This window comes from Erpetoichthys calabaricus, chromosome 4 (genome assembly GCF_900747795.2).
Source record: "Erpetoichthys calabaricus chromosome 4, fErpCal1.3, whole genome shotgun sequence".
NCBI lineage: Eukaryota > Metazoa > Chordata > Cladistia > Polypteriformes > Polypteridae > Erpetoichthys > Erpetoichthys calabaricus.
This window is the reverse complement of record NC_041397.2, coordinates 244,953,297-244,980,863: the sequence shown is the minus strand read 5'-3', so window position 1 is coordinate 244,980,863 and position 27,567 is coordinate 244,953,297. Positions and strand designations below refer to the sequence as shown.

General features: G+C 34.6%; 1 protein-coding gene across 1 annotated transcript in view; it reads left to right on the top strand.

Annotated features, from left to right (window-relative positions):
- The first annotated feature begins 238 nt into the window (after window positions 1–238).
- The window catches only part of LOC114650730 (interferon-induced GTP-binding protein Mx-like), a 50,723-nt gene continuing 23,394 nt past the window's right edge, over window positions 239–27,567 (top strand). Inside the window, exons 1-11 of the mRNA XM_028800543.2 lie at window positions 239–381; window positions 4,784–4,864; window positions 7,612–7,801; window positions 8,792–8,929; window positions 10,215–10,369; window positions 12,624–12,762; window positions 15,653–15,851; window positions 16,350–16,428; window positions 19,535–19,657; window positions 25,071–25,212; window positions 27,388–27,543. Coding sequence (XP_028656376.2) covers window positions 4,796–4,864; window positions 7,612–7,801; window positions 8,792–8,929; window positions 10,215–10,369; window positions 12,624–12,762; window positions 15,653–15,851; window positions 16,350–16,428; window positions 19,535–19,657; window positions 25,071–25,212; window positions 27,388–27,543 — 1,390 coding nt within the window. The 5' untranslated portion in view covers window positions 239–381; window positions 4,784–4,795. The remainder of the gene's footprint in view (window positions 382–4,783; window positions 4,865–7,611; window positions 7,802–8,791; window positions 8,930–10,214; window positions 10,370–12,623; window positions 12,763–15,652; window positions 15,852–16,349; window positions 16,429–19,534; window positions 19,658–25,070; window positions 25,213–27,387; window positions 27,544–27,567) is intronic.

Below are 27,567 nucleotides of genomic sequence, written 5' to 3'. Positions count from 1 at the left end.
TTAAGCTGAATTTATTTAAGCTTTGAATTTAAAGCTGAATTTATTTAAACAGAAAAAGCAGCTGTATTCATCTGTTAAGAAAAGTTAAGAACCCCTTAAGTAACTTCTCCCACCACCCCGATCAGTATGCCAACCCAACCCCACAACGGCTTTTGGAAAGTACCGAATAATTTTTTTTTTTCAAAAACGCTGTCAGATCCCTTCACAACGAAAACGAAAGTATCGTTCCCTATCCCTCCAGACAATATAAATTAAAGTGGTGAAGAGCTTTGTTCGTCACTCGTCGGCTGTCACCTGTTAAGTGCAGCGCTCTGGAAGAGAACAACCCTCGGCTGAAGCTCAGGCGGCGCAGTTCAAAGAACCAATAAGTTGCAGTGGCTGGTAAGATGCGAAATTTCATTACAGTTCCCGAAGCCAATGACTTTTCGAATGAAAGTTACACTATGAGGAACCAAATAGACCACAAGTCATATATCTTTGTGTGTAATTTATTGGTTTTCATGTTCACATTATTGATTTATGAGTATTTAATATCGGTTTGCTTGTGTACTTTATTGGTTTGCGTGCGAACAATACTGGTGTCATTCATGCATAGCACTTGTATATCGCTGGTTGGCGTACAAACGTTCATTATTGGTTTCTGAGTGAAGCGCAACTGGCTTGCGCTGGTATCGGTTTGTGAATTTCCCCTTGGGATTAATAAAGTATCTATCTATCTATCTATCTATCTATCTATCTATCTATCTATCTATCTATCTATCTATCTATCTATCTATCATCTATCTATCTAGGAAACATACTCGTATATAACTGGTCTGCTTTCATTGCAATGTGTTTTTTTATTTTTTCTTTTGCGCAATATATCCACATTTTTAACGCAAGTCGCATATTTACCCATATTTCACATTGATCCAGCAATGTTTTTATATGCACGTTATCCATATTTTTAGTTCCAGTATTTACCCCCATTTGCTTTTGACCCCCAAGACTTCTGTATGCTATCCTAGTTTACAATTTTTCTCGCTCCCTTTGATGCAATTCATACAACAGAAGCGTCATTCTCCTCACTTTTAATGCAGTTGTGGAGTCGGAAACGCATTAAAGTGCATATTAGAATGTCTCATTGGATTTGTACACACTGGCATTGTGTCTACAAATATTTCATTATGAAAGATGCTTTGTCATTGTGTTAATGTTTTTTTCATCTGATTTTGACAACTCATGAAAACACTTTGTATGTTCATCAGGCAGAATTACAGACCATACTCACCTTGATACTATTCTGTATTGCATTATTGTTTTCAATCAAATCACATTAAACTTTCTGCAGATATGTATGAAAGAGTAGGGCCAGTCACACACTGTCAGTGGTAGTAGTAAAGTTCCTCTTCAATTGAAAACACATGCTGTCATAAGCTCAGAGCAGGTTCAGTTGAAACAAGCAGAAGCACGCGCCCTCCCTCTTGCTGCATGTGGTGGCACTGCAGTAATTACTCCCTGGCATATGTGGATGCTCAGGTTTCACCCAGTGCAAAGTGCTGAAAGCAGCTTTCACGCAGTTACTGTAAGAGCACCAGAGCAGGAGGCTGGTTTCATGCAGCTACAAGAACCAGGCTTTGTGAGAGGATGTGGTGTCCATATTCATGGAATGGGAAGAGGATGAGGAGCGCACATGCACAGGACAAGTAAGGAGAAGACATCAGGTGATGTGGCCTAATAGAGATGAGAGACTGGATGCCTCTTGAAAGATTTCATATTTTGCACTTTATAGTAATTTTTGATTTATACATGGTATGGTATATACACATATACATATGTATGTATGTAGAGTGAATTTGCTGTATTATAATGGGTGCCATGTTCTAAGTTTGATTGCATATTTTTCCATGTGTATCATTTTACATTTCTTAATTATAGCAATTATACTGAGTACATTTACAAGTAAATCATTCACGTTTCATTTCAGTATCTGAACATTCTCTCTACATGACATTTTTTGAAGCGGTCCTTTTTATAGTCAGTAAGGTTTTAATTACAATATCAAAACAGTGAGTTAGTGTTATGAGAAATGCCTTAACTGTTTTGAGAACTGCATTAATAGTTTTCAGAATGACGTCACTTATGTATGAATTGCATCTAAGCGATCTAGAAAAACTATAAATGTAACCAAAGATACATCCTACTTTTTCTGACAATAAATTTTGAAGTTTTGATCTAGAGTAAGCATGTTGACTGAATGTAAAAAATATAGTGTTTTAGCTAAAGAAGTGAATTGGTTATGTAGTGATGGTGGTTAGCACAATCACAGCAGTGCTACGCAAATAGAAAGAGGTCAAAATGCAAATAGTTGCGGCTGTGCGCAGTATAAATGGCCTGTATTGACTGAAGTTACCAGACTGAATTAAACAATATGCAGAAAGAACTATATTCAACCATCTGTAGAACAGATCTGGCTGTGTTGGATGGGGCATAAATGTTAAGTATACTGGATTCAGACTTTATCTGTACATAAATATTATATAGGATTTTCCAGTGGCACACCCTGTATAGGCATTATTCCTGTATTTGACTGCCATTTGGAATTTCTTCAAGAAAAGAACTATTTACACTTGAAAGTTAAGAGCAGCTGTCATCAGATAATACTACAAAATAAATCCATACAGTTTTATAAATAGAGTAAAGCCCAGAAAATAATAAGCAAAATTATTTATGTTACTTTGTATATTATTTGTTTTGAAGAAATACTATTTTAACTATATCTCGAATAACTCTTAATGTGTACAGCATACTTCATGAGGTCCATTTTTTAAAATCATGTACTTGTTTTTTGTACATACTGTGAGTCCCTTGCAATAAATACACTACTTTTGTCAGATCCCTTGTAGCACTACACAAGACCAACAAATGCTTAAAAAAACCAAATTACTTCTTGGAGGAGAAACCAGAATTTAAAGTCAATGACTGTTAGAAAAAATAATTTTCTGTTGTGACTGGAAATACAGCTCTTCTTGCAAGTAGACTTGTTTGAAAGATAAAGTCGCTCTTCATGTTGGCAAAAATCTGCCACCTACCTGTATATATGTTAGACAATGCCAGAATAGCAGCTAAAAAGAAACAAGACAACCTCTGATTTGGTGAATAGTATGGGGATAGCTGGTACATGTGCAGGACTTCTTCTTATATAGGAAACAGAATGCTGTCCATTTTCTGGTCTGCAATCCAGAAGGGAAAAAAGTAGACATTGCCATAATCACCAGAAAAGTTAACCACTGTCATGTTGATCAGCCTGAGGGACAAGACAACCACTGGCTGTGAAGAGAGAGAGTAACAAGTAATTGTCCCAAATTAAAGTGAAAATATAAGAAAAATATGTCTAGTGCCATAAAAATCCTAACAGCAAGAGAAAAGGTGAAAATCTAAAAACCATAAGCCTCGGATGAATTAAAAGAACAAAAAAAATACTACAGCACAGGCACCAGAAAATATATTTGAATCAGAAAATGCTGAGATATTGGTGATAAAGTACACGGTGAATTCTCTAAAAGGAATGCTTTTGTAGTAATTCCTTATTGTTTTGATCAATTAACTCCCATGTAATAAATGGGGCCTAACAAGAAAACCAGGCAAAATAAATAAGGGAAAGCAGTGCATCTAGTGGGGGGTAAAGCTCTAGGCATTATGTGTCATAGTAAGTCCTTAAGTTAAGAAGTCCTTATGCTGCAGTAGGCTCCCAGACACATTTAAACATACAGTACAATAAATAAATAAATAAATACATACAAAGCAGACATCATGTTCATTTCATAATCAGAAACATCATAAATATAGGCATGAGAACTATGAGGAGTCTTGCCATTGACATTAGGTATGCCAGAAGTACCGCTGACAGTATCAGAATGCTCCATAGACAAACAGACAAAATCAGGAAAAAACATGGCCCAAATACTTCACCGCCTCAAGTGCCAAAGCCAGGGATTAGGTGACACCATGGAGGCACAGGCAGCATCAGGAATGCCTTCTAGACATGGTAGCTCAGGAACACCCTCTAGACCTTCTAACGAAGAAAGATTCCTTAAATTCAACAGCTCTTTGCAGTTCTGAGACACTTTGTGTTTCCAGCAGCTATGGGATCTCCTCTTAAACAAGCAGTTCTCAAACAGGTGACACAAGAGAAGGCATTTCCATAGCAGGGAGTATTGTAGCAGATACTCATTGAGCAGAAACATGAACTAAACTTTTAACAAACAGAGCAAAAAAAGTTGGGGAAACATTTACTATGCTTCCAGAAAGAACACATTCTGGTACTTACAAAAATCTGCCAGAAAGTTTTGGTTTCAGTTTCTTTGCTTTTAGCAAACTACTATAGATTGAGAATTTTTGAAAAACACTTCAGATTTAGCCTACCACAGATGCAAGTATGGCAAGTCCTTCTGACATAATTCTACCCCAGATATGATGGTCCATTACATCTGTAGGGCAAGCCACTGACTGTACATAGTATCCCATGCTGCAGGAGCACAGATCTATGGCCAGAGAGCAAAACAACATCTTAGGATAAAGTGGCAGCTGCACAGGATGTGTGAAAAGGGTGGATTCAGGCAAACAGATTTGGAGGGTGCCATCCTGCTGCCACAGCAAAATGAAAACGTTTTAAAGCATGTAAATGTACTTTTAAGGTTCACATTAATGGTAAGCTAATGTAGCAGGTATTAGCAAATAAAATATTTCTTGTAAAAATAGAAGATTTGTCTGTTTTAAATTTTATTTCTTTTTTACATTTCAGACATTTGATACAATGTTAAATTCAAAACTGAGTAATGGTTTTGATCCACCTGGAAACACAAGTGAAGCTACTGGCAACGAGGTGGGAATTACAGGATGTTACAACTACTTATTGTTTTATATGCAATATTAAAATCTTATATTCTGATAATACTTGTGGTTTCAAAGCTAGATTGGTAGGAATGTTTAGTAATCATAAGATTATTTTTAATGTATGGATCCCTATTTGCTAATTCATCATTTATGCTATTGTTGAATTAAAGTTAGCATAAATCTTTATATAATAAAACACTCAAGCACATTTTTATATCCCTTCTATTCAGGAAGCAACTTTACTGAGTAAACCTAACCTGAAGCTAAAACATATTTCAAACAGGCCCTCACGTGGTGATCATTTACATTGAGCCACCATTATCTGTAAATGTTGTATCTTTACAATGGGCATATAGTTACTACAATTTTAATAGCTATATTTTCCTAGAGTTTTTTTTTTTTTGTTTTGTATTGGTGACCTAAGCACATTTCATAAGCTTAAAGACATTGTCATTGTATGTGTTTTTTTTCCCTTGTGAATGTTGTTTATCAGCAAAAGTATATATGGAAAACTTTCTGAAACTAGCCAAAAGAAATAAAAATCTTCAGTTTTGGAATAATTAAGAAGACATACCAGTATCCACAGAATAATAATAATTAGTAATCAATATCTCCTCGAAGACTATGAGTCCAAATGCTTTAAATATATTTACTGTATATTCAATTTACATACATACAGATTGCACTGCAACAACTAGAGACAGGTCTTCACAGTATCTTTTTAATCCCAGCCATGCTGGTAGTGTTTATAATAGCTTTGGCTAAGCTTTTAGATGATTCCATAATTAAAATATGTCTCATAGGTGCTTTAATTTCCCAATTTCTTGTCTAAAGCAGCTTCTGACGCAAACCTTCAACTTCCATGAAGAAGAAAGACCACCATTGGTATTCCACTGCAAAGTGGCAGGCGAGCAAAGCGAGCAGGGGGAAACCCCCTAGTATGTATATATATATATATATATATATATATATATATATATATATATATATATATATATATATATATATATATATGGTTGAAATAGTTTACTGTCAAATAAATGCAAAGAGTACGCAACACGTGTTTCGCCCTCATTCTGGGCTCATCAGGCGTACACACTCCACTGCACTCCCTCTCGGGAATCGAACCTCGGACGTCAGCGCCAGAGGCGATGCCCCTAACGTTGCGCCACGGCGTGTGGTTCGTTTATTTGACAGCATGTAGATCGGGGTAATTACATTCACGGCATTCGTAGTCTGTGTCACAATCTGATTGTATGGGTGGTTACCTACCAGGTAACGCTTGTGGTTGGCCAGCAACGAACCACACGCCGTGGCGCAACGTTAGGGGCATCGCCTCTGGTGCTGACGTCCGAGGTTCGATTCCCGAGAGGGAGTGCAGTGGAGTGTGTACGCCTGATGAGCCCAGAATGAGGGCAAAACACGTGTCGCGTACTCTTTGCATTTATTTGACAGTAAACTATTTCAACCATTCTATGATCTGCTCCTCACAAACTGAGGGCACCGTGGCGGATGTTAACAGATTGCTGGCCAACCACAAGCGTTACCTGGTAGGTAACCACCCATACAATCAGATTGTGACACAGACTACGAATGCCGTGAATATATATATATATATGTACACAACACTTGGTAATAAATCATAATGGGGGAATACAAGAAAAGAAAACCCACACAATATCTAAATTAATATATGGAATTTTAACCGCAGATCGGATAAGGTGCCTAGAGAAATACTGACCTTTTATGACCGTTGTTGATTAAGGCAAGGTCACAACCTGGGCGACCCCACCCCTAGAAACGAGGGACATGACCCTGACAATGACTTCTCTTACAGAAACAGGCTATGACGCATCCTTTTACAGCCTATATCATTACAGGAGGTAAAAAGGACTTGCTGTATTTTCCATAATTGGACCATATAAATGTATTGTGCTTGGGTAATATCCCAGTTTCTTGTTAACCTGGTATTTTAATGATTATTGACTATACATAAAAAATTACACTAGATTAATGTATGTTAATTATGTAACAGGGACAAATTTTAGTAATTACGAGTCCTTCGGTATTACTACAATAAACAGCACCACCAAATAATCCATAGATTTTGTCACTGACCTACCAACTACACAAAATCACAGTGGTATTCTGGAAGTAATGAATATTCCTTTTAAAGAGGCATTTTCACACCTATTACTTATTGTCATCGTTATTGTCCTAAGAAATATTAAGAGTTTTCTTTTTTTTAGAGAAAAATATAACATTCCTTAATTCCCTAAACTAATTATTTCAGACTACAGTTCCCAATTCATCTGTTGGGTTTAGCTGTGTGCCTGTTTCAAAATAATTATAAAAATTAAATTTGACTACAGGACAACTACCATGCGAAGATAGCAAAGGATACATGGAACAAATAAATTATGAACTTCAAAAATATCTACTTTGTAATGTGAATACATTCTAGTTCTGCAGGAAGAAAATATTACCCATTGCAAAATATTTCAGGAATATCCACTAATCACCAGGACATCCTCTTTTGAAAGTTAGTTTGACAATCTTTTGAAGTATTTTCATGAAGGCAGCCTGTTTTCACAATCAGAGACATAAATAGGTTTCTGTTTGTCTTGTTTGAAAGTGAATGGAAGTTATTATTGAAATTGTTCTTTCGATGCATCTGAATGTGTTAAGCTGTAGCCTCTCTTATATATAATTAATCTGTAAATGCATTTTATACAGATAAATGGCATCTTATACCACCAGTATGAACAAAAAGTGCGCCCCTATATTGATCTTATTGACTTTCTGCGGTCACTGGGCATTGACCAGGATCTGTCTCTGCCATCTATTGCTGTGATTGGAGACCAAAGCTCTGGAAAAAGTTCAGTTCTTGAAGCCCTGTCTGGTGTGTCACTACCTCGAGGATCTGGTAAGAGAAACTTGTACAGGGACCACTCATATGAGAATTATAAACATTGTTTGACAGCTAATCATTCAGTTTTGAAGAAATTAAACAGAAAAGTAAATTCAAATAAAAAGCATAATGGATAACAAGAGAATAAACTCACTGCATAGTGAAGGTCATGACCCATATGTCAATGTTTAAGTAACTGCACTCTAAACCGCAAGGTTGGGGCTTCAGTGCCCAACTCTAACACACTGTGTGATGCTGAGCAAGTCACTTAACCACATTTGTCCTCCAACTATGAAAATGCAAGGAAACTGTTCTACCATTCTATGAAAAATACAAATCTAATATATTGTAGAGCATTAGATTCCAGAGACCAGAAACAAGCTTTCTAAATACACACATCCAATCTACTGTATTAGGTCACATTTCTGAGCATTGTTTTAAGCATTATTGTTTAATTTCTCTGTTAATTACACTCTTAAGAATGTCTAAATGCTTGAAATATTTTATACATCATAATAAAAACATTACAACAACAGCAATTATTATCCATGTTATATGGGAGGGAGTATTGAAAACAGAATTTTAATTTTGATTATATTATCACATATAATGCTATATGTTATTTTTGAAATGAAATGCTATTTTTTTCAAACAATGCAATAAACTTGTCAGATATTCTTTTTTTGCATTAAAATGACATTTCTTAAGAATAAGTATTGTGAAATGAACAGTATCCGAGGCTGCCTCTTTTTTGTATTTGTTTTTTAACAGTGATTATGAAGAACAAAGTAAATGGCATGCTGTTATTACTATTGTTAAAAACACACTTAGTAATGTATATTCCTAATTTCTTATACTACTTAATAATGAAATAAATAAATAAATTCTGCTTCAGCATAATTTCCATATACTGTAATACTGAATTTACAAAGACTGTCTGAACATTTTGTGTTCTGTTCTTTTGGACCTAGCCACAAAACATTTAAACAGTGATTTGAATTACAGGAACTATAACACGATGTCCGCTTGAAATGAAAATGAGGAAGATAAGGGAAGAAAAGTCATGGAAAGGTACACTTAAGTATAGAGACATTGAGATGCACCTGCATGATCCTGAATCTGTTGAAGAAGAAATTTTAAAAGGTAAATAAATTAAATGTTTTGGGCTTCCTCACTGTGAAAATTGCTGAATATGAAATTAGGGTGCATGCTAAAGCTGAGCAACTTGTAATTCATAGAGATTGACCTAATTATTTACCACATTCAATCCCCATTAACGTAATTGTAATTAATATCAGCAGTAACTGTGACAAATTGTCTTACTGTATCGTTTTCAATGAGATTCATCTAAGCAAATCGATCATTTATGACATTTTGAAATGTCTTTTTAATGTCCAGTAAAGTCATTGTTAAAATGATGGTACTAAGTGGTGCCTCCTCACAGTTCCAAGAGGCAGTGTGCACATTCCTTACATGCCCATATGTATTTTTGTCCTCCTAATTACCTCAGTTTTCCTCCAACATAATAAAGAGTTGTATGTTGGATTAATTAGTAACTGTAAGCTGGTCCAGTATGTATGAGTGTGCCCTGAGATGGACAGTCACTTTACCCACAGCTGGGCATTGTGCACAGTGAGGCTCAGGTAGGGTCCAGTTTCCCATTAATCTAAGACTGGAATAAGCAAATTCAGATAATGGTTGGATGGAGCACTCTGAATCTTCTAATTGCCATTTTATTCTGGGCATTTTGTGAGACGCAATCTTTACTGTCCCTTATATTTGATCAGCCCAAATCCTGGCCTAATCACTATTTATGTAGAGTTTGCTTTTCACTTGGGTTTTTGCTGTTTGCTTTCTTTCAACACCCCAAGGTTTGATCTCAAATGACCACAGTGTATGCTTGCCTGGGAGGGAGTAAGTGTTCTCTTTGATGGACTGATACCTTCTCCAAGTTGGTGTTATATTTCATACTGCTGGCACAGGACCTTTCACCTTGAAACTCTGAAACTTAAAAAGCAGATTCAGTGAATGGACAAATGGAAGTTTAACAGACAGTGAAGTGTTGCAGCCAGACATTTTTGCTACCTCGCAGCATTTGAATCCTGCTGTGATTCCTGGCTGAAGGTCCTTCATTATGGAGTTTGCTTATTTCCCCTGTGTTTTCATGAATTTCCATCAGGAACTCTTTTACTTTCCCATATTTTGTTTGATTGGCAAGTATAAATTGACTAATATACCTAAGGCTAGTGTTTCCTGTTATAGACTGTTTATGCTACCTGCTGTCAAGATACAGTACACTCCAGGTTTATATTAGTCAGTAATGAATAAAGCAGGTTTGGGAAATGGATTGAGGTTTTTTTATTTTCAAAATACACTAGTGTCAAACATAAATTCATGTTTAATGTGAAATATATTGTTTTTATTTCAGCTCAGAATATCATAGCTGGCACTGCATCAGGAATTAGTCCAGAACTAATAAGTCTAAAAATTGAATCCAGTCAAGTACCAGATCTCACCCTTATTGACCTGCCAGGAATTGCAAGAGTGGCAGTTGGTGACCAACCCAGTGACATTGGAGAACAGGTAACATTTAACTAAGGAATTTTACTAGTGTAATGTAGTCCTGGGTTCAAATCCTGAGCCCAGTTGCTTTCTATGTAGCAGTCTGCATATTCCACCCATGTCTGTATGTTTTGTTTTTTTTTCTTCTGTATGTTCTCTGATTCTCTTCCTACATCCCACAGACATACTTGTTAGACTAATTGGCAATTTTAAATAAGTCCACATGATTATGTGCATGTAAGTGAACACTGTGATTGATCAATGCAGCTGGGATAGATTTCCCTGGAAACTCCAGAATTTAACCAGATTAAGCAGGTCCATCTCAGTGACAAATAGACATGCCCACAATCACACCAGGGTTAATTTTTCAATCACCAATTAAATTAACCTGCACCTATTTGAGGATATGAGAGGAAGACTAGCATAGTCATGGATGCCCTCACCAAGACAACTTGCAAACTGCCCACAGACAAGGACCGAGCACAAGATTCAAATCCAGGATAATAAATTTGTGAAGAAGTCCTGTGCTGTCTTGCTGGTACCTTGTGGATGAAAATTAAACGTTTATTATTTCTCAACAAAATTTTGCTGTCTGTTTGGAAAAACGTAAACAAGACGTGCATAGATGGCCTACCCCCCATCTTACTTTAGCAGGGAGAATTAACAATATCAAGATGAATAACCTCCCTAAGCGTCTGTTTCTATTTCAAAACATCCCCATATACATTAACAAATCATTTTTTAAGAAATTAGATTCAATCATAACTTAATTTATTTGGAATTTGAAATATCCACGCATCCCAAGTGCAACCCTACAACAACCTACCGGTAAATCAAAAGGTGGCATGATTCTACCTAATTTTCATTTTAATTACTTATACAAGCTATAAAAACCTGGACATTGACACAAATAGATGAACACACACTACCTTGGTCTGCAATAGAAATGAAATCTTGCAGTATTTTATTTTCCTTGTTTTGTTTCCCAGTAAATACAAGTTATCGTCAATATACAAACAAGCCAATTGTCCTTCATTCACTCAGAATATGTAACCAATGCAGGAAGCACTTCAAGTTAAAGAATATTTTATCTGTGACACCTCTATATCATAACCACCTTTTCTATCCTCTCAAACCTACATAGTTTTTAATATTTAGAAAACGTATGGGATTAAGTCATTTAGAGATTTGTAAACAATAATGTCTTTGCATCCTACAAACAATTACACTCCAAATTTAGTGTCCCATCCACACAATGTTTCCACTATCTCCAAATTAGAAACTTTGCTAAACGAAATCTGCCCAATTTTCCTCACCTCCCACCTATTTCTATTCCAGAAGAAATATTGATCACTCTTGAGGACTCATATTTCTATAATATTTAAAACCATTTTAAAGTCCCTTCCTTTAAAAGATCCCAGAGTGCAGTGGGAAAAGGATCTCTCACTCAAAATTTCAGAAAAGGAGTGGAAGGTAGCCAAGCACAGAATTCACACTAGCTCCATATGTGCAAAGCATACGATTATTCAGCTTGAAATACTTTATCAAGCACATCTATCTTGTGTAAAATTGTCCAGAATGTTTCCAGGACAAGATCCAACCTGCAAACCTTGCAATCGAGCTCCAGCCAAAATTAACATCATCTAGACAAAATTTTTTAAGTGCCTATCAGATTGTGCCATGGTGTCACAATCCCTACTAATCCATTAATAGCTGTGTTTGGTGTGCTTCCAGATGGACTTAAAGTTGAGAATTACAAATTGTAGTTGACTTTACATCACTATTAGACTTATCTTGCTCAAGTGGAAGAATCCTAGCCCACCTTTTTTAAGTCAGTGGGTAACTGATGTCATATACTCTTTGAAATTGGAAAAAATCAAATTCTCACTTAGAGGATCTGTTCAAAACCTTTTTAAAACCTTGCATGATCTAATTAATAACATTTTAGAATAAGCATTTATATTGGGGAAGAAGGATTTCTTTCCCTCTTTACTACTCTCAAAGTTTTACTCTGGCTGTTGGTCTTTCTCTCTTTCTTATTGGTGGGCGTTGAATTGAATTTAGTTTTTTAAGTTTGACTTGATTGTATGGAATGTTACATTCTTTTAATACTTTCAATAAAAGATTTTTTTAAAAGTTTATTTTTTCAACTGGATTTACATGCTTAATAAATTTCCAAGCAGCTATGTACGTTTCTTACTTTGGAAAAAAAATCAATTTATATATCAGAAAGTACATTTTTAATTAGCTATTGACTTTACATATTTTCTTTCAGATTAAGTGTTTAATCCAGACATTCATAGAGAAACAAGAGACAATCATTCTGGTTGTTGTGCCCAGTATTGTTGATATAGCAACTACAGAGGCTTTAAAAATGGCAAAGGAATTTGATCCTGCTGGGCAAAGGACACTGGGTAAAACATTCTTTATAAACCATTATACTTTCAGTTGGTTGAGATGTTTTTTGTACTCTTTCACTTCTATTATTTTTTAGCTACTTACTGTCAGTATTATTATTTATTCTTTACTGTATTATTTTTATTTTTCTATTTTATGACCTTAAGCAAGATTATGCACATTAAGGTGTTTTTATTATGAAAATGATGCCAGACCAGGTAAGAAAAGATTGAAAGAACAAAATTACATCAATAAGCAGCAAATTAATTGTATACTACTTGTTTTATAATAAATAGAACTAGGCTTAGTACCATTCCTCCTAGAACTTAAATAAAATTCAGCTCAAACTGTAGTACGCTATTACAGATGCTGTACCACTCCCAGATTTGTTATGTTTATGCAGTGTTTAAATGCAGATTGGAAAGGAAAGTTGCACTTACTGTTGTCAAACACGTCTTATGGTAAACGATTTGTTGGTGCACAGAGGGAAGAAAGGGAATGCTGCGCCACCTTTAACCCAGTTTACACTTATTGTCATAGGAATGGTGGAGAAACTTAAGAGAAAAGATGGAGATGTTACTTTCACCTTGCTCATATCTACATTCCTTTCAGTCTACAATCTTTAAAACAAGAACTCAACAAGAAATTGCCTTCAATGTGAAGCCCAACACACTAAGCCCTACGGTAACGGCAGCATGTAACATTGAGAATTTTTCAGCCATTTTTCAGCATTGCAAATGGCAGTTAAAAGAGGGCTGCCATGCTCCCAACCCACTTTCACAATCAACAATTCAGTTTACAGTTAAGTAATTATGGATTGAAAAGTCAAAAATTATTGTTTGTTACTTTTCACAGCAAACATTAAAGGCGTCTTTACATTCCTAATTCATTTAATTATAGCAGGAGCAGGCAAACACTCTATATTAAAAAAATCAAATTTTTCTTTGTTTATGGGAAATATGAAATAACTTAACATAGTTTAAATTATTCATTATAAATTACCAAACCACTGCATTAGAATAATTGTATTTGGTTCTCTGTAATGTTTGCAGATTACTGAACATCTCACCTTTATCTTTATTAGATAAACACTCAGCATCATTTTTTCCAAGGACTGTTCTCCCTCAGAACCTAAGAGACCAATTTTATTTACATCCTCTTACAGTCTTCTGCCCTTTTGCTTTCTTACTAAAATAATTAATTCACAATTACTTGGATACAACATTCAACAATTTGCTTTGTTTCATTCACCATATAATAAAAAAAGATTAGTGTTTTAATATTTTACTTTTTCTTGTTTCAATGTCATTTTTTGGGACAGTGAATTTAAATTAAATGCACAGACATGTGTAGCACTTCATTATTTTCTGTTATTTACAAGCACAGATTCTAAAATGTATTATTAAGAACTATACTGAATGAAATGTTTTATGTAACACATACCATACTATCATATTTATATCATACACCATGACATTAACACTTATCATTAGGTTACTACAAATACATAGACATAAATGTGAATATCTGGACAAGCCTTTTAGTAGACTAAAATAACTTGTACATTAAATTATTAGTTTATTTTTTTCAGGCTTTTTTTTGAATCCTGTAATTCTTCACACTTTTTAACAGGTAAAAACACAAGTGGCACCTCTTGCAGACACTGCAGGTAAATTTCAGTGCAGAGGCCAAAGCCAACACCCAGGTTACAACCTGCAAGACTGATAAGGAAAAAATATTTAGACTTTCCTTACCACCATGCTTATGATAAGAAAATCTAAAGACTGTTTCGGAAATAATAAATATTAATATGTATACAAAACCACTGTCCTTAACACCAAACTCTAGTGTTCATTAAAAATGAAATGGTAAAATAAAAAATGTTATCCACTTAAAAATAGTGCAAGCATCTGAAAAGTCCTGCCTAAACAAGTATTGTATGGTCTTGTAAGTCTTCAAGTCAATTTAAACAGCGCCAGCAGTAGGACAACAGCATATGTGAACAGGAGGGAAATTCTGAAGCGTGATGACCATAATACTAAGTACTTGGTCAGTCAAGGTGTAGTATTTCAGGTAGGGGAAATGAGCAGTTGTTCATTGGAGGATCACAACTTTCCAGGTTAACTATGCTGGAATAGTAGGTTGGACTAATGCTGTGCGCACATGCTATGGGAATTCATTGGAGTTCCCCAGGTTAGCAGCTGTCACCCTAAAAGCTAAACTTTCAAAACATCAACAAATATTTCATACAGGAACACCTCTTGATTTTAAGATTTAAAAAAAATAATGAAAGATAGGCCACTAAACTAACCTTTCAATTGAGACTTGCTAAATGCATACAAAACATATGAGGTAACAGACATGTTTCTATTTTAAGTACAGTATTAATACTGGGCTTCCGTTTGAACTAAGCATTACTTAATAATCTAGCTTTCTTTTTGACAACAATAATAGAATTAAAGTTGAGAAATGGCCACAGCAAAAGACTTAAAAGGACTAAAGGCAACATCCCCACCATCCAGTTGGCCACGTCTGGTGGAAGAGCCACAGGAAAGTAAGGCTAACCAAAGCAGTCAAATCCAGAGAGGCTGGTAAATCCAGGGGTAGCAGATAGTAGTGTAAGATCAAGGGGACTCCTTTTTTTCAATAATTTGTATTTTATATTCCAAAAGAAGAACATTATAACAGTATACTACTCGATGAAACAAATAAAAACAAGATATGCACAACAACTTAGTTAGAAAATTTAAAAATAAAAATAAACACGCAAAAAAAACAAAACACGATTCAACCCTTAAATAATAAACATGTTTTTTTCAAAAATGAAAATACATATTTTCACAATGTAAATAATTGTTACTGCATACAGATTTATAAATATTAATACTAATATTTTGTTTTTAAAAGGCATCTTGACAAAACCAGATATGATTGATAAGGGAAATGAAGAAAAAACAGTGGCTGTGGTTCGCAATCTTGTCATTGAGCTGAAGAAGGGATACATGATTGTGAAGTGCCGTGGACAAAAAGATATTAATGAAAATCTTTCTCTGGCAGATGCAATCGAAAACGAGAGAGTCTTTTTTGAGGAGCACCCATATTTTAGGTATTTTAACTTTCATTATAATAAAGATGTTAATTTTTTCATGCCATGAACACCCAAACATGAAATAGTCAGTAGTTTAATGTTTTATATTTATATTTTTATGTTTTATGCTTTATAATTTTTGAATTCATGTTTAGTGTTTTGTTTATAGACATCATCCCACTTAATTATTTTTTTGTATTTTTTTATGTATGCACATTAGATTGATATTGCATTTTATTGCCTGGTCTGCATTTAATCAGCCATATAGTTATTGTCTTATAAGAAAATTACCAGTTACAGCCATAAATTACTGTGATAAATTTATTTTAATAAAGACAATTAACAGAGCAAAAAGTGTAACAGACAATATACATTTTAAGCAAATATTACCTCTCACTGTGTAAAACTGTTTATAAATATTTTTAGTTTAATTATGTCTGAGTACCAAAATTTTGTTAATTATTGAATTTATCCATTTAATCATCACCTACACTTGTTTTGCTTTATTGGTCTTAGACCTTTTCTTGATGATAAGAAAGCAACAATTACATTTCTGGCTGACAAATTAACAAATGAGTTGGTGGGACACATTTGTGTAAGTACACCTTCATATTCATATATTTATATTTGCCATTTGATACACTAGTAATTAGTTGTTTTAGCTTTTTATTTGATTGTACATTTGTTTAACATTAGCCCATTTATGTTTTAAGTCCGCATACTCCCTAACTTTCATTTTTGTGAGAAATAAATGTTGGAGATAATGTCCAAGGACCTAAAAAGATGATAATATTTATTATAATCGTATATAAGAGAAAAAATAAAATTTCATTACAGTGGATGTCAGTATTTTTTAATATACCTGCAGACACCTACTGATAAAATTAAAAATAATTGTAGAAGTATTTTTCTGCAGCTTGTTTAAAAAAATGACAAAATCAGTGAAACACAGTTTAATAATGGTTATTATGTGCATTTTGTTTATAATGTGTTAATTGACATTGACAGTTGCATTATGTGTCAAGCATGTCAGACCAGTTTCTCTTTTTACTGCTGTTTTGTGATATTCAAAACACATACATGCCTATCACACAGATGAAAATTCTAATCAGCTTCTGTATGATTGTTACACCTACCATAAGAATATTTTGGTTTATCTTGTAACCTTTTCTCTTAAGTGTATGATAGTGAAGCAGCCAGAAGACTGATTCCCTTACAATTTGGATGGGACAAGCTTCCTGGAATTGCAGTAATCTTTCCAGAGGGTCTTATGGGTTTTTAGGGGTTAGGCCACCCTGCAGTGTCGTCCCTGGTTATTTAAAAGAAATACAACAGAACATAAAGGCAGTGGCCACAATGGTGGCAAAACCATTGGAACAGAGGCAATGTTACTCAGGATGTGCTAAGTTCTTTAATAACCAAAGAAGACCTAGAAGTAGATATTCTGTTAACAAAAAATAATGGATGGATTGGGAAAGATATCACTCAGCAGGAACTCCTGGTAGATAGATAGACAGACAGAACTTTATGTGTCCACAGAGGGAAATTTGGCTTTTTACAGAAGCTCTTTAGTACTAGGGTGTTGTACCATTTTAGCCATTATGAATGGAGTGAGAAGTCAAGCAAAATGACACGTTTTATTGGTTAACTGAAAAGATAACAATATGCAAGCTTTCGAGGCAACTCAGGCCCCTTCTACAGGCAAGATATAATCTTTGCTTGACTTCTCACTACAGAAGCTCTTTAAATAAATAAATACATATATAGGTAGGTAAGTAAGTAAATAAATAAATTAAAAAATACACACACCTTGGTCTGAACACACAATGAAATGACTATAAAGAAGAAAATTGAAAAGAAAGTTCTGACTTTGCAGTCACAGTGAGGCATTATGCAGATGTATTGCTGTTGGTATAAAAGAGACCCAGTAGCGTATCTTGAAACACTTCAGTTGAATAATTTGTTGGCTGAAAGTCCTGTGTGTTAGTGTATCAGAAAGAGAATATGCAGCATTTTTCATAATGGCACAGTTTTATTTTAATTCTCTCCTTTGCTACGACCTCCATGGGGTCCAGAATGCACCCTATAACTGAGCTTTCCATTTTAATAAGCTTGTTGATTTGGTGGGCCTCTCTTGAAGTGATGCTACCAGACCAACACACCACAGCACACCTAACGAAAAAGATTGTGCCCTTGCCCTTTCGTATATAGTTTCTCTGTGTTTTGAGACCAGGCCAACCATTCATTAATGTGTGCTCCCAATTACTTGCAATAGTGGACAATTCTGCATCCACTCCCTGAAATATGACTGGACATAGAGGCTCTTTGGTGCGGCAAAAGTCAATAACCAGTTACTTGGTTATGTTGATGTTAATCTGCAGACAATCCTACTTGCACCAAGAAACAAACGTCTTCACTTGACTTCTATATTCTGTCTCATTCCCTTTACCAGTACACTCCATAAGTCCAGAATCATCTGAGGATTTCATCTGAGTGACATAGTAGAAGACAGCAAGGAGGTCACATATGACCCCCTGCTACTGTATGTATTATATTAGACACGTCTGCCCCTTTAAATAATAATTAAGAGTGTAATGTGGAGTTATAGGAGGATGGCTCCAAGAGTTCCATAAGGCGTTTCTCACACCCAAAATCAGCCAGGAGATCAATCCAGAAATGATACAAGAAATGGGTTTAAAAGACCCTTCTGATCAACCAGTCATACTACCTCAGAACATGGAACTGGGAAACAATATATTAGTTAGAAGTTGCCTGGATGGTAGAATAGAGGCCAAAAGTGATGAAAAGGGTGTGGAAGGTGGTTTTCTAGAGAGCTCACTGGTGGGCACCTCACAAATTAAATGTGGAAACACCTCATGCAGCAAGGCCTGTTGGGCAGCATGTTCTTTGCCTTACCATTCTTCAAGGTATTTTGTATTTACCCCTTGTGTGCTTTAGTTTTATGATAAAATCACTTTTTCGTTTAGTTTCACCTTTTCTAGGACTACCAAGGGTGCACACTGTGGCCACAGCATTCATTAAAAAACCTAAAAACAGACCATGAGCTTGGTTGTGGTTGCTGGTGTTTGTTGGCATGAAATTGCCTTATTATGAATGCCTGTATATGTGAGAAAGCATTTCCTAAAATTGACATTCTTGTACAGATACTGCCTTCCCATGACCTTGTAATAAAGAAAATTAATTTTGGAAATTAACTAATGGATGTATTAAGGGGCAGTTCCTTTTCCAGGTGAAGTTCCTGTCTTCAAATATATGGCATAGGCTTCAGATATTTAGTGTCTTGTAAAGGATAGCGTCATAAAATGGACTGAAGGGTAGGATTGCATATTTTAATCTTCATCATAAATCTTTTTCCATCAACTTTTAAATTACATTAGTTGAATAAAAAATCTGTTAGACAGTCCACAGTAACACAGCAATGAGTGCTACAATTATTCACTTGGGAGACAATCAAGAGAAAAAAATTCAAAAATTGAGCACCCCCTGCCACCTCCCATGCAGCTCTGCCCCATTCAGGTAAAGTCGCAACACATAAACAAAGGATACAGCAATATCAGCATAAAAATCAGACAAGTAACAGAATAGTTAACATACCTCTGTCCAGTTTTAACCATAATAATTACTTGAAGGACATTCTATATTTGTATTGAGTTGCATTTTAATGGAAATATTTTTTCAAGGAATCACTTCCTAACCTTCAAAGAAAAATTGAAGATAAACTTGATAAGACAGCTACAGAACTGAAAAAGTACGGGAAGCCAGTTCCAGTGGCAGATAAAGAGAAGATTTCCTTCCTAGTTGAAGTAAGTGGGCATTTTTGGAATGATGTGATTTTTATCACCATGCTTCTTTTAACTTCACCTGTTTGTTGTCTGGCACAAATCTTGTAATCAGTATTTAACCCAATTCCTATTGTCCAAATGACTTGAAATTTTGCACACTTACTCACTTCCGATGGCAATACATGAATCAATAATCAGTTTCACTAATTGATCAATTAATCCATGTTAATTAAGAAATTAAATTTTCATATGAAGAATAGTTAAAGATTTCACCAATAGATGGTGCTAGTAACAGATAGCAATATTAAAGGAAGTGTTAAAATATTTATTACAAAATTATACTAAAACAAACCCAAGACTAAAAAGTTGAAAATAATATATATATATAAAACTTTTTAAAAACCATGCTTATATTAAGTTAAAAAGTATACTATACTAAAAAGTATACTAGAAAGTAAAAAATAAGTCTCTCATATATCACTCGTAAAATAAAAGCATGGGCGCTTTTCATCAATCAATAAAATCTTAGCAAAAGTGCCCACACTTTTATTTTACGAGTGATGTATGAGAGACTTATTTTTTAATTTTTAGTACACTTTTTAACTTAATATAAGTGTGGTTTTTAAAAAGTATTTTATATATATGTTATTAAATTGGTTCAAAGAGTGATTTTTCTATAATAAACTTGTTCATATGTTCTGCATTGTCAGATTATCACTATTTAAAGTTTATACATTTTGAAAAAAACATCTCCTACATTTGATAATATAAAGCCCTGAACAAAAATGCAGGCACTTAGTACTGTTGAAGGGAACTGTTATATTTTCTAAATTAATTCTTTAGTTTTACATATTTAATTTGTTAGATAAATGAAGGATAAATATACTCATTCTATGTTATTTACTAAGGGGACCTTTTAATTATCTTTTAATTATCTGAAGATCTAAGTGACATTTAAATCACTCAAATTCTTTAGCCTCCAGCTAAAGCTAAGACTGGCCAGGGAGCAAAACCCTACCAAACCTCCAGTCCCCAGGAATTCATATAGGAAGTATAATGTATAGAGGCAGACTTATTTTTGTCTCTGTAAAAATGTTTCCATATTTCAATATTTCTGCCAAAACCAAAACCAGGACCATGCAGATTTTTAAAATGAAAATAGGAATATGCTTATTTGTTGAAAACCATGAGAAGAAAATAGGTTTAAAATTAGTTACTTTTGGTACCAAAACTGAAAATGACTTTTATTGGTTTCTACATGTTGTATTTTGGAGAAGTAAATCTATATTGATTTCTATATAGTATAAAATATTTTTCCTCTAACATCTTTAATTTTATTCAGACTGTACTAAACAGGTACAAATGTAATATTTTCACTAGAATATTCAAGTCTAGCTAAATAAATGTGAACATGGAAAATTACAGCTAATGCTGTTAATAGTGATATTTATTTATTAATTTGTTTTTATACATTTAACAACTCAAGTGTCAGAATTACTGGAATTACACTGTATGACTAAGCTTCTGCCTTCTACTATTCTTTCAACCCTCACCTCTCTTCCTCTCACCTTTGAGTTATTCACTTTAATTAATTCTCCTTTAAACTCTCTAAACTCAGTATTCTTTTAAACAAACAGAGATGTTAAATCTCATCATTATATTCTAGTCAAGCCCTGAGAATAAGCTGTGGCATCAGGGGTGGCCCAAGAACTTGTAGATGTACTAGAGACTAGGAGTGGGAATCTGGCAATTCAATTGCAGTTCTTGTCTCAATTCAATTCAAAATCGATTCTCAATCTGCTCCATCACAAGGCTGAACCTGGACACACTAGAAGCTGTTGTGGAAAAGTGGATGGTGGCAAAATTGGATGCCATCAGAAAAAAATCTCCTCCATAACCTCCAAGAGGTACTATTTTGGAACGCGTTTAGCCAAAGGGTCATTCTATCACGGTGTGCTAAGAAGTGCCTCTGGGGGTCTTTTCTGCCCACTGCTATAAAGCAATTCAACATTTCCTCCTGATGTACTCAGTTAAGTTCAGTGCAAAGTATACATTTATTTATTTTTTATTCATCAATAGAAATTAATTGACTGTATTATTTGTCCTGTGAGTTTGTATCCTTGCTTTTTTAGGTTTCTTTTGCTGTATGCATCTGAATTTTCCAACTGAAATAATAAAGTTTATCTAATATAATCTAATCTAATATACACAGTATTTATGTTTACACTGAGGTTTCCGGGGGTTGGTGTCTTCATGTGTAGTGAAATTTTCCAGTGGAGAAAACACAGTAATGTGAACGATGGTGGGTATTAATGTGTCTATGTGTAGAAAATATGCAGCATGTCACACTTTAAAAAATGAAACTGTGTGATGTGACGTGTGATAGACAGAATGGATTTTACTGGTCCCCACGACTCTTCTCATGATTAGGCAGATTTAGAAAATAGGTTTTACTGGTATGCAACAGATTACAAGCATTACACAGGGACAGAAAAAAACACAAGGAAACACACAAGTGTAAATGAGGCTTTAGGGAGCAATATTCCTTGTTTTTCACTCCAAAACCCTCTAAAACCTCCAAAGAGCAGTTTTTAGTGAGATGTTTCTGTTTCACAATTACAAGATGTCCTGCAAAATCATTTTCACAAAACTGTATGTGAATTATAACTTTCCTGTTCCTCTCATCATTTACTCTTGACACACACAAGCCAGCTCTGAATGTTCATTTAAGAGAGCTGATTAATTCACAAATGACCCATTACTAGTTCAGAGAGTTAGTGGTGCATAGGAGAGAGAAGAAGAGACCAGCTCATTGACAAGAAATGGAGAGTGTTGGATAACAATTTTATTTAGGGTGCAGGTCCTTATAGAGGAATGTAAAGAGTTACCCCTGTATTATTTTCTGGACTGGATTGCCATTTTGGAGACGTTTCCTGTGGTCCTCAATAACAGGAAGAGATCTGAGGGTGTACTAATCTCAGAGCTGTTTGATTGCTGACATAAAGCCCCTCAGTTTTGGGTCTTAATCATATTTATTGTGTGCCTCAATTCAGTTGTTTTGGTGGCCATTACAATACTTTGTAGTATTAGGTACAACGGAACCTCGGTTCACGAACGTCTCAGTACACGTACAAATTGGTTTACAACCAAAAAGTTTGCCAAACTTTTGCCTCGGTTCACGACCACACACTCGGTATACGAACAAGCCAGTTTCCCTTTCGGTTTGTACATGTTCAGTCTCTCCCTGTGCACTTCCTGTGCAGCAAGCAAGAGAGAGAGAGAGAGAGAGAGCGGCACACACACACACAGGCAGCGCGTGAGAGAGACAGATGCACACACACAGGCAGCTTGAGAGAGAGAGCTGGACGCATAAAGTAGGAAGGCAGCTAAAGAATGCACTGGGCTTGATTTTGTTTTCACTTCTATTTACAGCGATCGGTTCGTAGCCTGCATTGTTGCAATGTTACTTTTCTTGGTGGTTTATTAAATTATGGATTTTTTCAAATGTTCATTTTTTTTTCCTGTGCTTAAAACTCATTAAAAAAAAGTGTTTTTAGCCAGCGGTTGGTAGTGCTATAGCGCAAACTATTGCAGTGTTAGTTTTCTCTGTTGTTCAAGGTTTTCTCAGTGTTATTCAATGTTTTTACATTTAGTTTACTATTACACTGTGCATTTTATGGTTTAATTAACTATATTTGTGCTTAAAAACTTAAAAATATATATATTTACATACAGTTTGTATGGTCTGGAATGGATTAATGGTATTTACATACAATCCTATGGGGGAAATTGCTTCGGTTCACGACTAAATCGGTTTACGACCAGAGTTTTGGAACGAATTATGGTCGTGAACCGAGGTTCCACTGTATATGTGTGTGTTTAACCAAATGAGAAATGTATTCATGATTATTCGTGCAAAAAATACATGCTGTATACATCCCAACGTTCATCTCCAGAACATACGTAATAATAAACATATAACCACATCACTAAGGCACAGCCCCTAAGAAAGACATATCTGTAATCCAGGATGAATTTGAGCACAGGCAGAGTTTATAGTTATGTTAACATGAGAACACATCATATGTACACAAACTATACACTGTTTTTGCAAGAACTGTGTGTGAAAGCCTGCAGCAGCTTAGTCTTAATGTAGTGTTAAGAATTATGATTCTTATGTGAATTAATTTTTATGCAGTGGGACTCAAATTATCACTTGTGAAATATCTCAGCTGTAAGAATAGAAGAGTTTACTTGACTTTCTGCCAGTTCCCCAGGGAATTTACTGCTAGGGCCGTAAAAGCACATGCAAGGTTTTATGCTTCTATATAATTATCAAAAATATATCAAATTGTGAAGGTACATGGACTGAATTTTTCAAACACCACACATGCTGATATTTATATTAAAAAATAACATAAATTGTGTTTTCAGCACAATAATAAAATATTTGAGGTAAATCAAATAGTGAAGTTTCACACAATAATGTATTAATTCACACTGCTGTCTCAAAGCTACAGGAGACAGAATATGAAATCTGGCATAGACAATTTTTTTGTGGACTTCAAAAGTTGTCACTGTGATTTTCGTAGGTTTATCTCCAGGGATTTTGTATTTCCTTCCTGCTGACTTCTTTATTACCTATTTAATTCACCTTTTCTTTTTTCTTTTGGTAATGGATTGGCTCCCTGTCCAGATTTAGCTTCTGCTGTGTATCCAGAGCTCAGTGAATTGGATTAAGTGGGTTTCAGAATGTTGTGCTATTATTTTTTTTCTTTTTTAAGTGCTGTTTTTTTTTTTATTTAATGTCTCGTATCATTTTACTTGGGAAATGTGAAGTATAAACACAGCTGTCTGTCACAGAGTTTACTCGCTGGAGCTTTTGTAGGTGGTTTTACATTCAATACATTACAAGACAGATAGACACAATTGGTTCAAGAATAACCAAATTGAATATACAGTATGCCAATATGTGTGTTATGATTTGGTATTTTATTTAATTTTTGTGTCATTTTGTTATCCCTTCCTTACAATATATTCATCTGTTTAGTGGTTTTGGACATTGATGAATTAAATAATGACACTAGTACTTCATTTTAAGGTATTTTTAAAAAGTACAAAATATTTATCACTTTGCTTTGACACTATTCTGTTAAACCGTGGATGCCACCATTTTGTGTTCTTTTATTGTGACAGTCACTCTGGCATTGCTGTAGGAGACATCCAGGTTCATGCTGAATGAGTCTTTAGGGGTCTTGGAGGCTTAATGGGCCTGGGAGTCATTAACCAAGAAAATGGTGTAGGTTAAAGTAAAGATATCAAAAGTGTATTTGGTCCATGAATTACCTATTTTATTATAAAAATGACATACATTGTCCTGATCACACAATTAGAGGTTTATTTATCTAAAATAGTATCTTCTTTTGTTTCCCAGAAACTACAAAACTATTATGATGACATTTCCAGTATAATGAAAGGGGAAGAAAAGGTTGAAGGCGAAGAAAGCAAAGTTTTCAATCAGGTGCGAGAGAAGTTTGGAGGCTGGAAAACAGAGTTGGACAGATCTTCTACACAATGTGAGCAAAAAAAGAATAAGTAAATAAAAAAACATAACTTGTTTAAATATGTTTCATTTTTATATAAAACAAGAAAAAAAAACTTCAGGTAAAGCTCATTGCAAAATATTGAACTTCAGAATAAGTAATTTTAAATTATTTATACGTTTCCACTGTATATCAATCAAAACCAAAAGTCTGTCATGAAACAGTTAGATTAACAGTAAAGCCATTGCATGACAGGACCATGGCATAATAAACGATGGCAAATGTGTACTGTTTGGTTTGCAACACAGTCAACAACAGTTTCACATGTTATTAGTCAATCAATCATTATAGAACTACATACTGTATTTCTTCAAATATGTTTAATTCAGTTTAGGATCATGGGGAGCTGGAACCTACCACTATCATCATAAGATTGTCATAAGGCCCATTCATATATGGGGTCATTTTCAAATTCCTAATTAAGACAGCATGGATGTCTTTGGATTTGTGGGTGGAAAATTGGAGAACTCATAGAAAAGCCAGTACAAACCAGGGAAAAATGTGCAAACTTTACATAGACATATAGTCTGCCAACTAGGCTTTTGGAAGAAATTTCTGTAGCCATTACTATGGACCCTTCCATAAAGATAAAATGGCTTACTACAGCTTTACTTGTTGGTGAGCACTTTTCAGAAAAAGATTATTTTATTATAATAAGGAAATCATCCATGGCCAAGTATTTTACTACTATATTTTAAAAGTACATTGTGATGTGATATGAGTTCCCTAAAATTACCTAAAAGGGGGTCGTCAATGTTTTTCCTTATTTTAGAATCATTATTGTTTGAAAGTGGGAATTTAGTTTAACCTTGAAAGGAATGGACAGGCAGAAAGGGCATATCAGGACCCTGAAAATATCTTAAATGCATGGTTGTTGCTAATCAGTCCAAGGCAAAAGATTTACTGCCTCTGGCTGGACTATCCAGAAATGCTGTGAAAACCATGGCTGCAGGGATGTCAGCCTTTCAATGTTTATATAGTCATAACCTAACTTTATTTTTAAAAGCCTCAACCAAACTGAAAGTGTCCAGTTTAACTGATTTAACTACTGAAAAATCTCAAGACCAAAGAGCAGCAGTCTCTTTGATTACTAGAACTTCTGCTAAACAGGGCTGATAGAAAGAGAAAGAATAAATCTGATTCCAAATGGTATGACTCACTATATGAGAAACCTGCCTGAGAGATTCACACCCAGATACATTAGTCCTTATACTGTCATTTAATGAGTTGGTCCAGTTGCGTTTAAATTGGCTTTCCCTGATCTCTTCAAGATACATTCTACTTTTCATGTATCAAGGTTAGAAACTGTACATTCTAGTCTCTTGTATTCCTGCCACTGAAGTTGATACACCTCACCAGTCATATTTGTTTCATAAATGTTTTCCTGAGAAACTAGATGGGCACATTTGGAGTACAGTATGTGCTTTAGGACAAGAGCCATGTTTTGAATTGTTGAGGTACCCACTATCAATCATGTGACGTGAAAGCCACAGAACATATTATATTATCATATTCCACCTGTTTTAAGATGCTGGTGTGCAGTACTTAGCATTCAAACTTTTAAATAAAATCCAAAAAAAACAATCCTTTTTTGTTTATGTAAGGGACGAATATTATATTATTTTTGGTTTACGGCTTCTTACTTGTTTTTTGGTAATCAATTTTTGGTCTAATGTTTTAACCTTTTGACAATTATTTTGCTCTCACATTCCTTTGGCAAATGAGCCTTCAATTCTTTTTGATTGCACCTGCTTCACCTTTCATTTCATGGTAAATAAACTCCATGGCAAGTAATAGCTAGACTTAATTTTTTGAAGAATTTGTTATATTATTATAAAGTTTTTTTTTGTATTTCTGTTTGCATTATTAAAACTGAACAAGAAAAATATAATCTCTTTTGTTGTTACATATTACCAGTACAATTCTGTATCAATTCATTAATGTCTAACTGAAAGGCTCATTACTTAAATGTTAACATTATTACAGTTTTTGTGGATTACATTAAATAAACTTTCAAATTCTGCCATACCTACAAGTTACTGCCTTTACCTGCCATAGTTTGTCATTGTCAAGTTTTCATGTGTAACCAAATGTACTGTACTTATGCTGAATTACACCTTAAATTACACGTGTACTTCTTCTTTCTAGTCAGAAATGATCATTGGAATATAGAAGATGTCATGAAGAAAAACAGAGGAAAAGAGCTTCCAGGATTTATCAGTTATTCAACTTTTGAAAAATTTGTAAAGCAGAAAATTGAAAATTTAGAAGATCCATCCATTAAGTTACTGAATGCCGTATCAGGTAGGAAAAAAGTAATGTTACAAT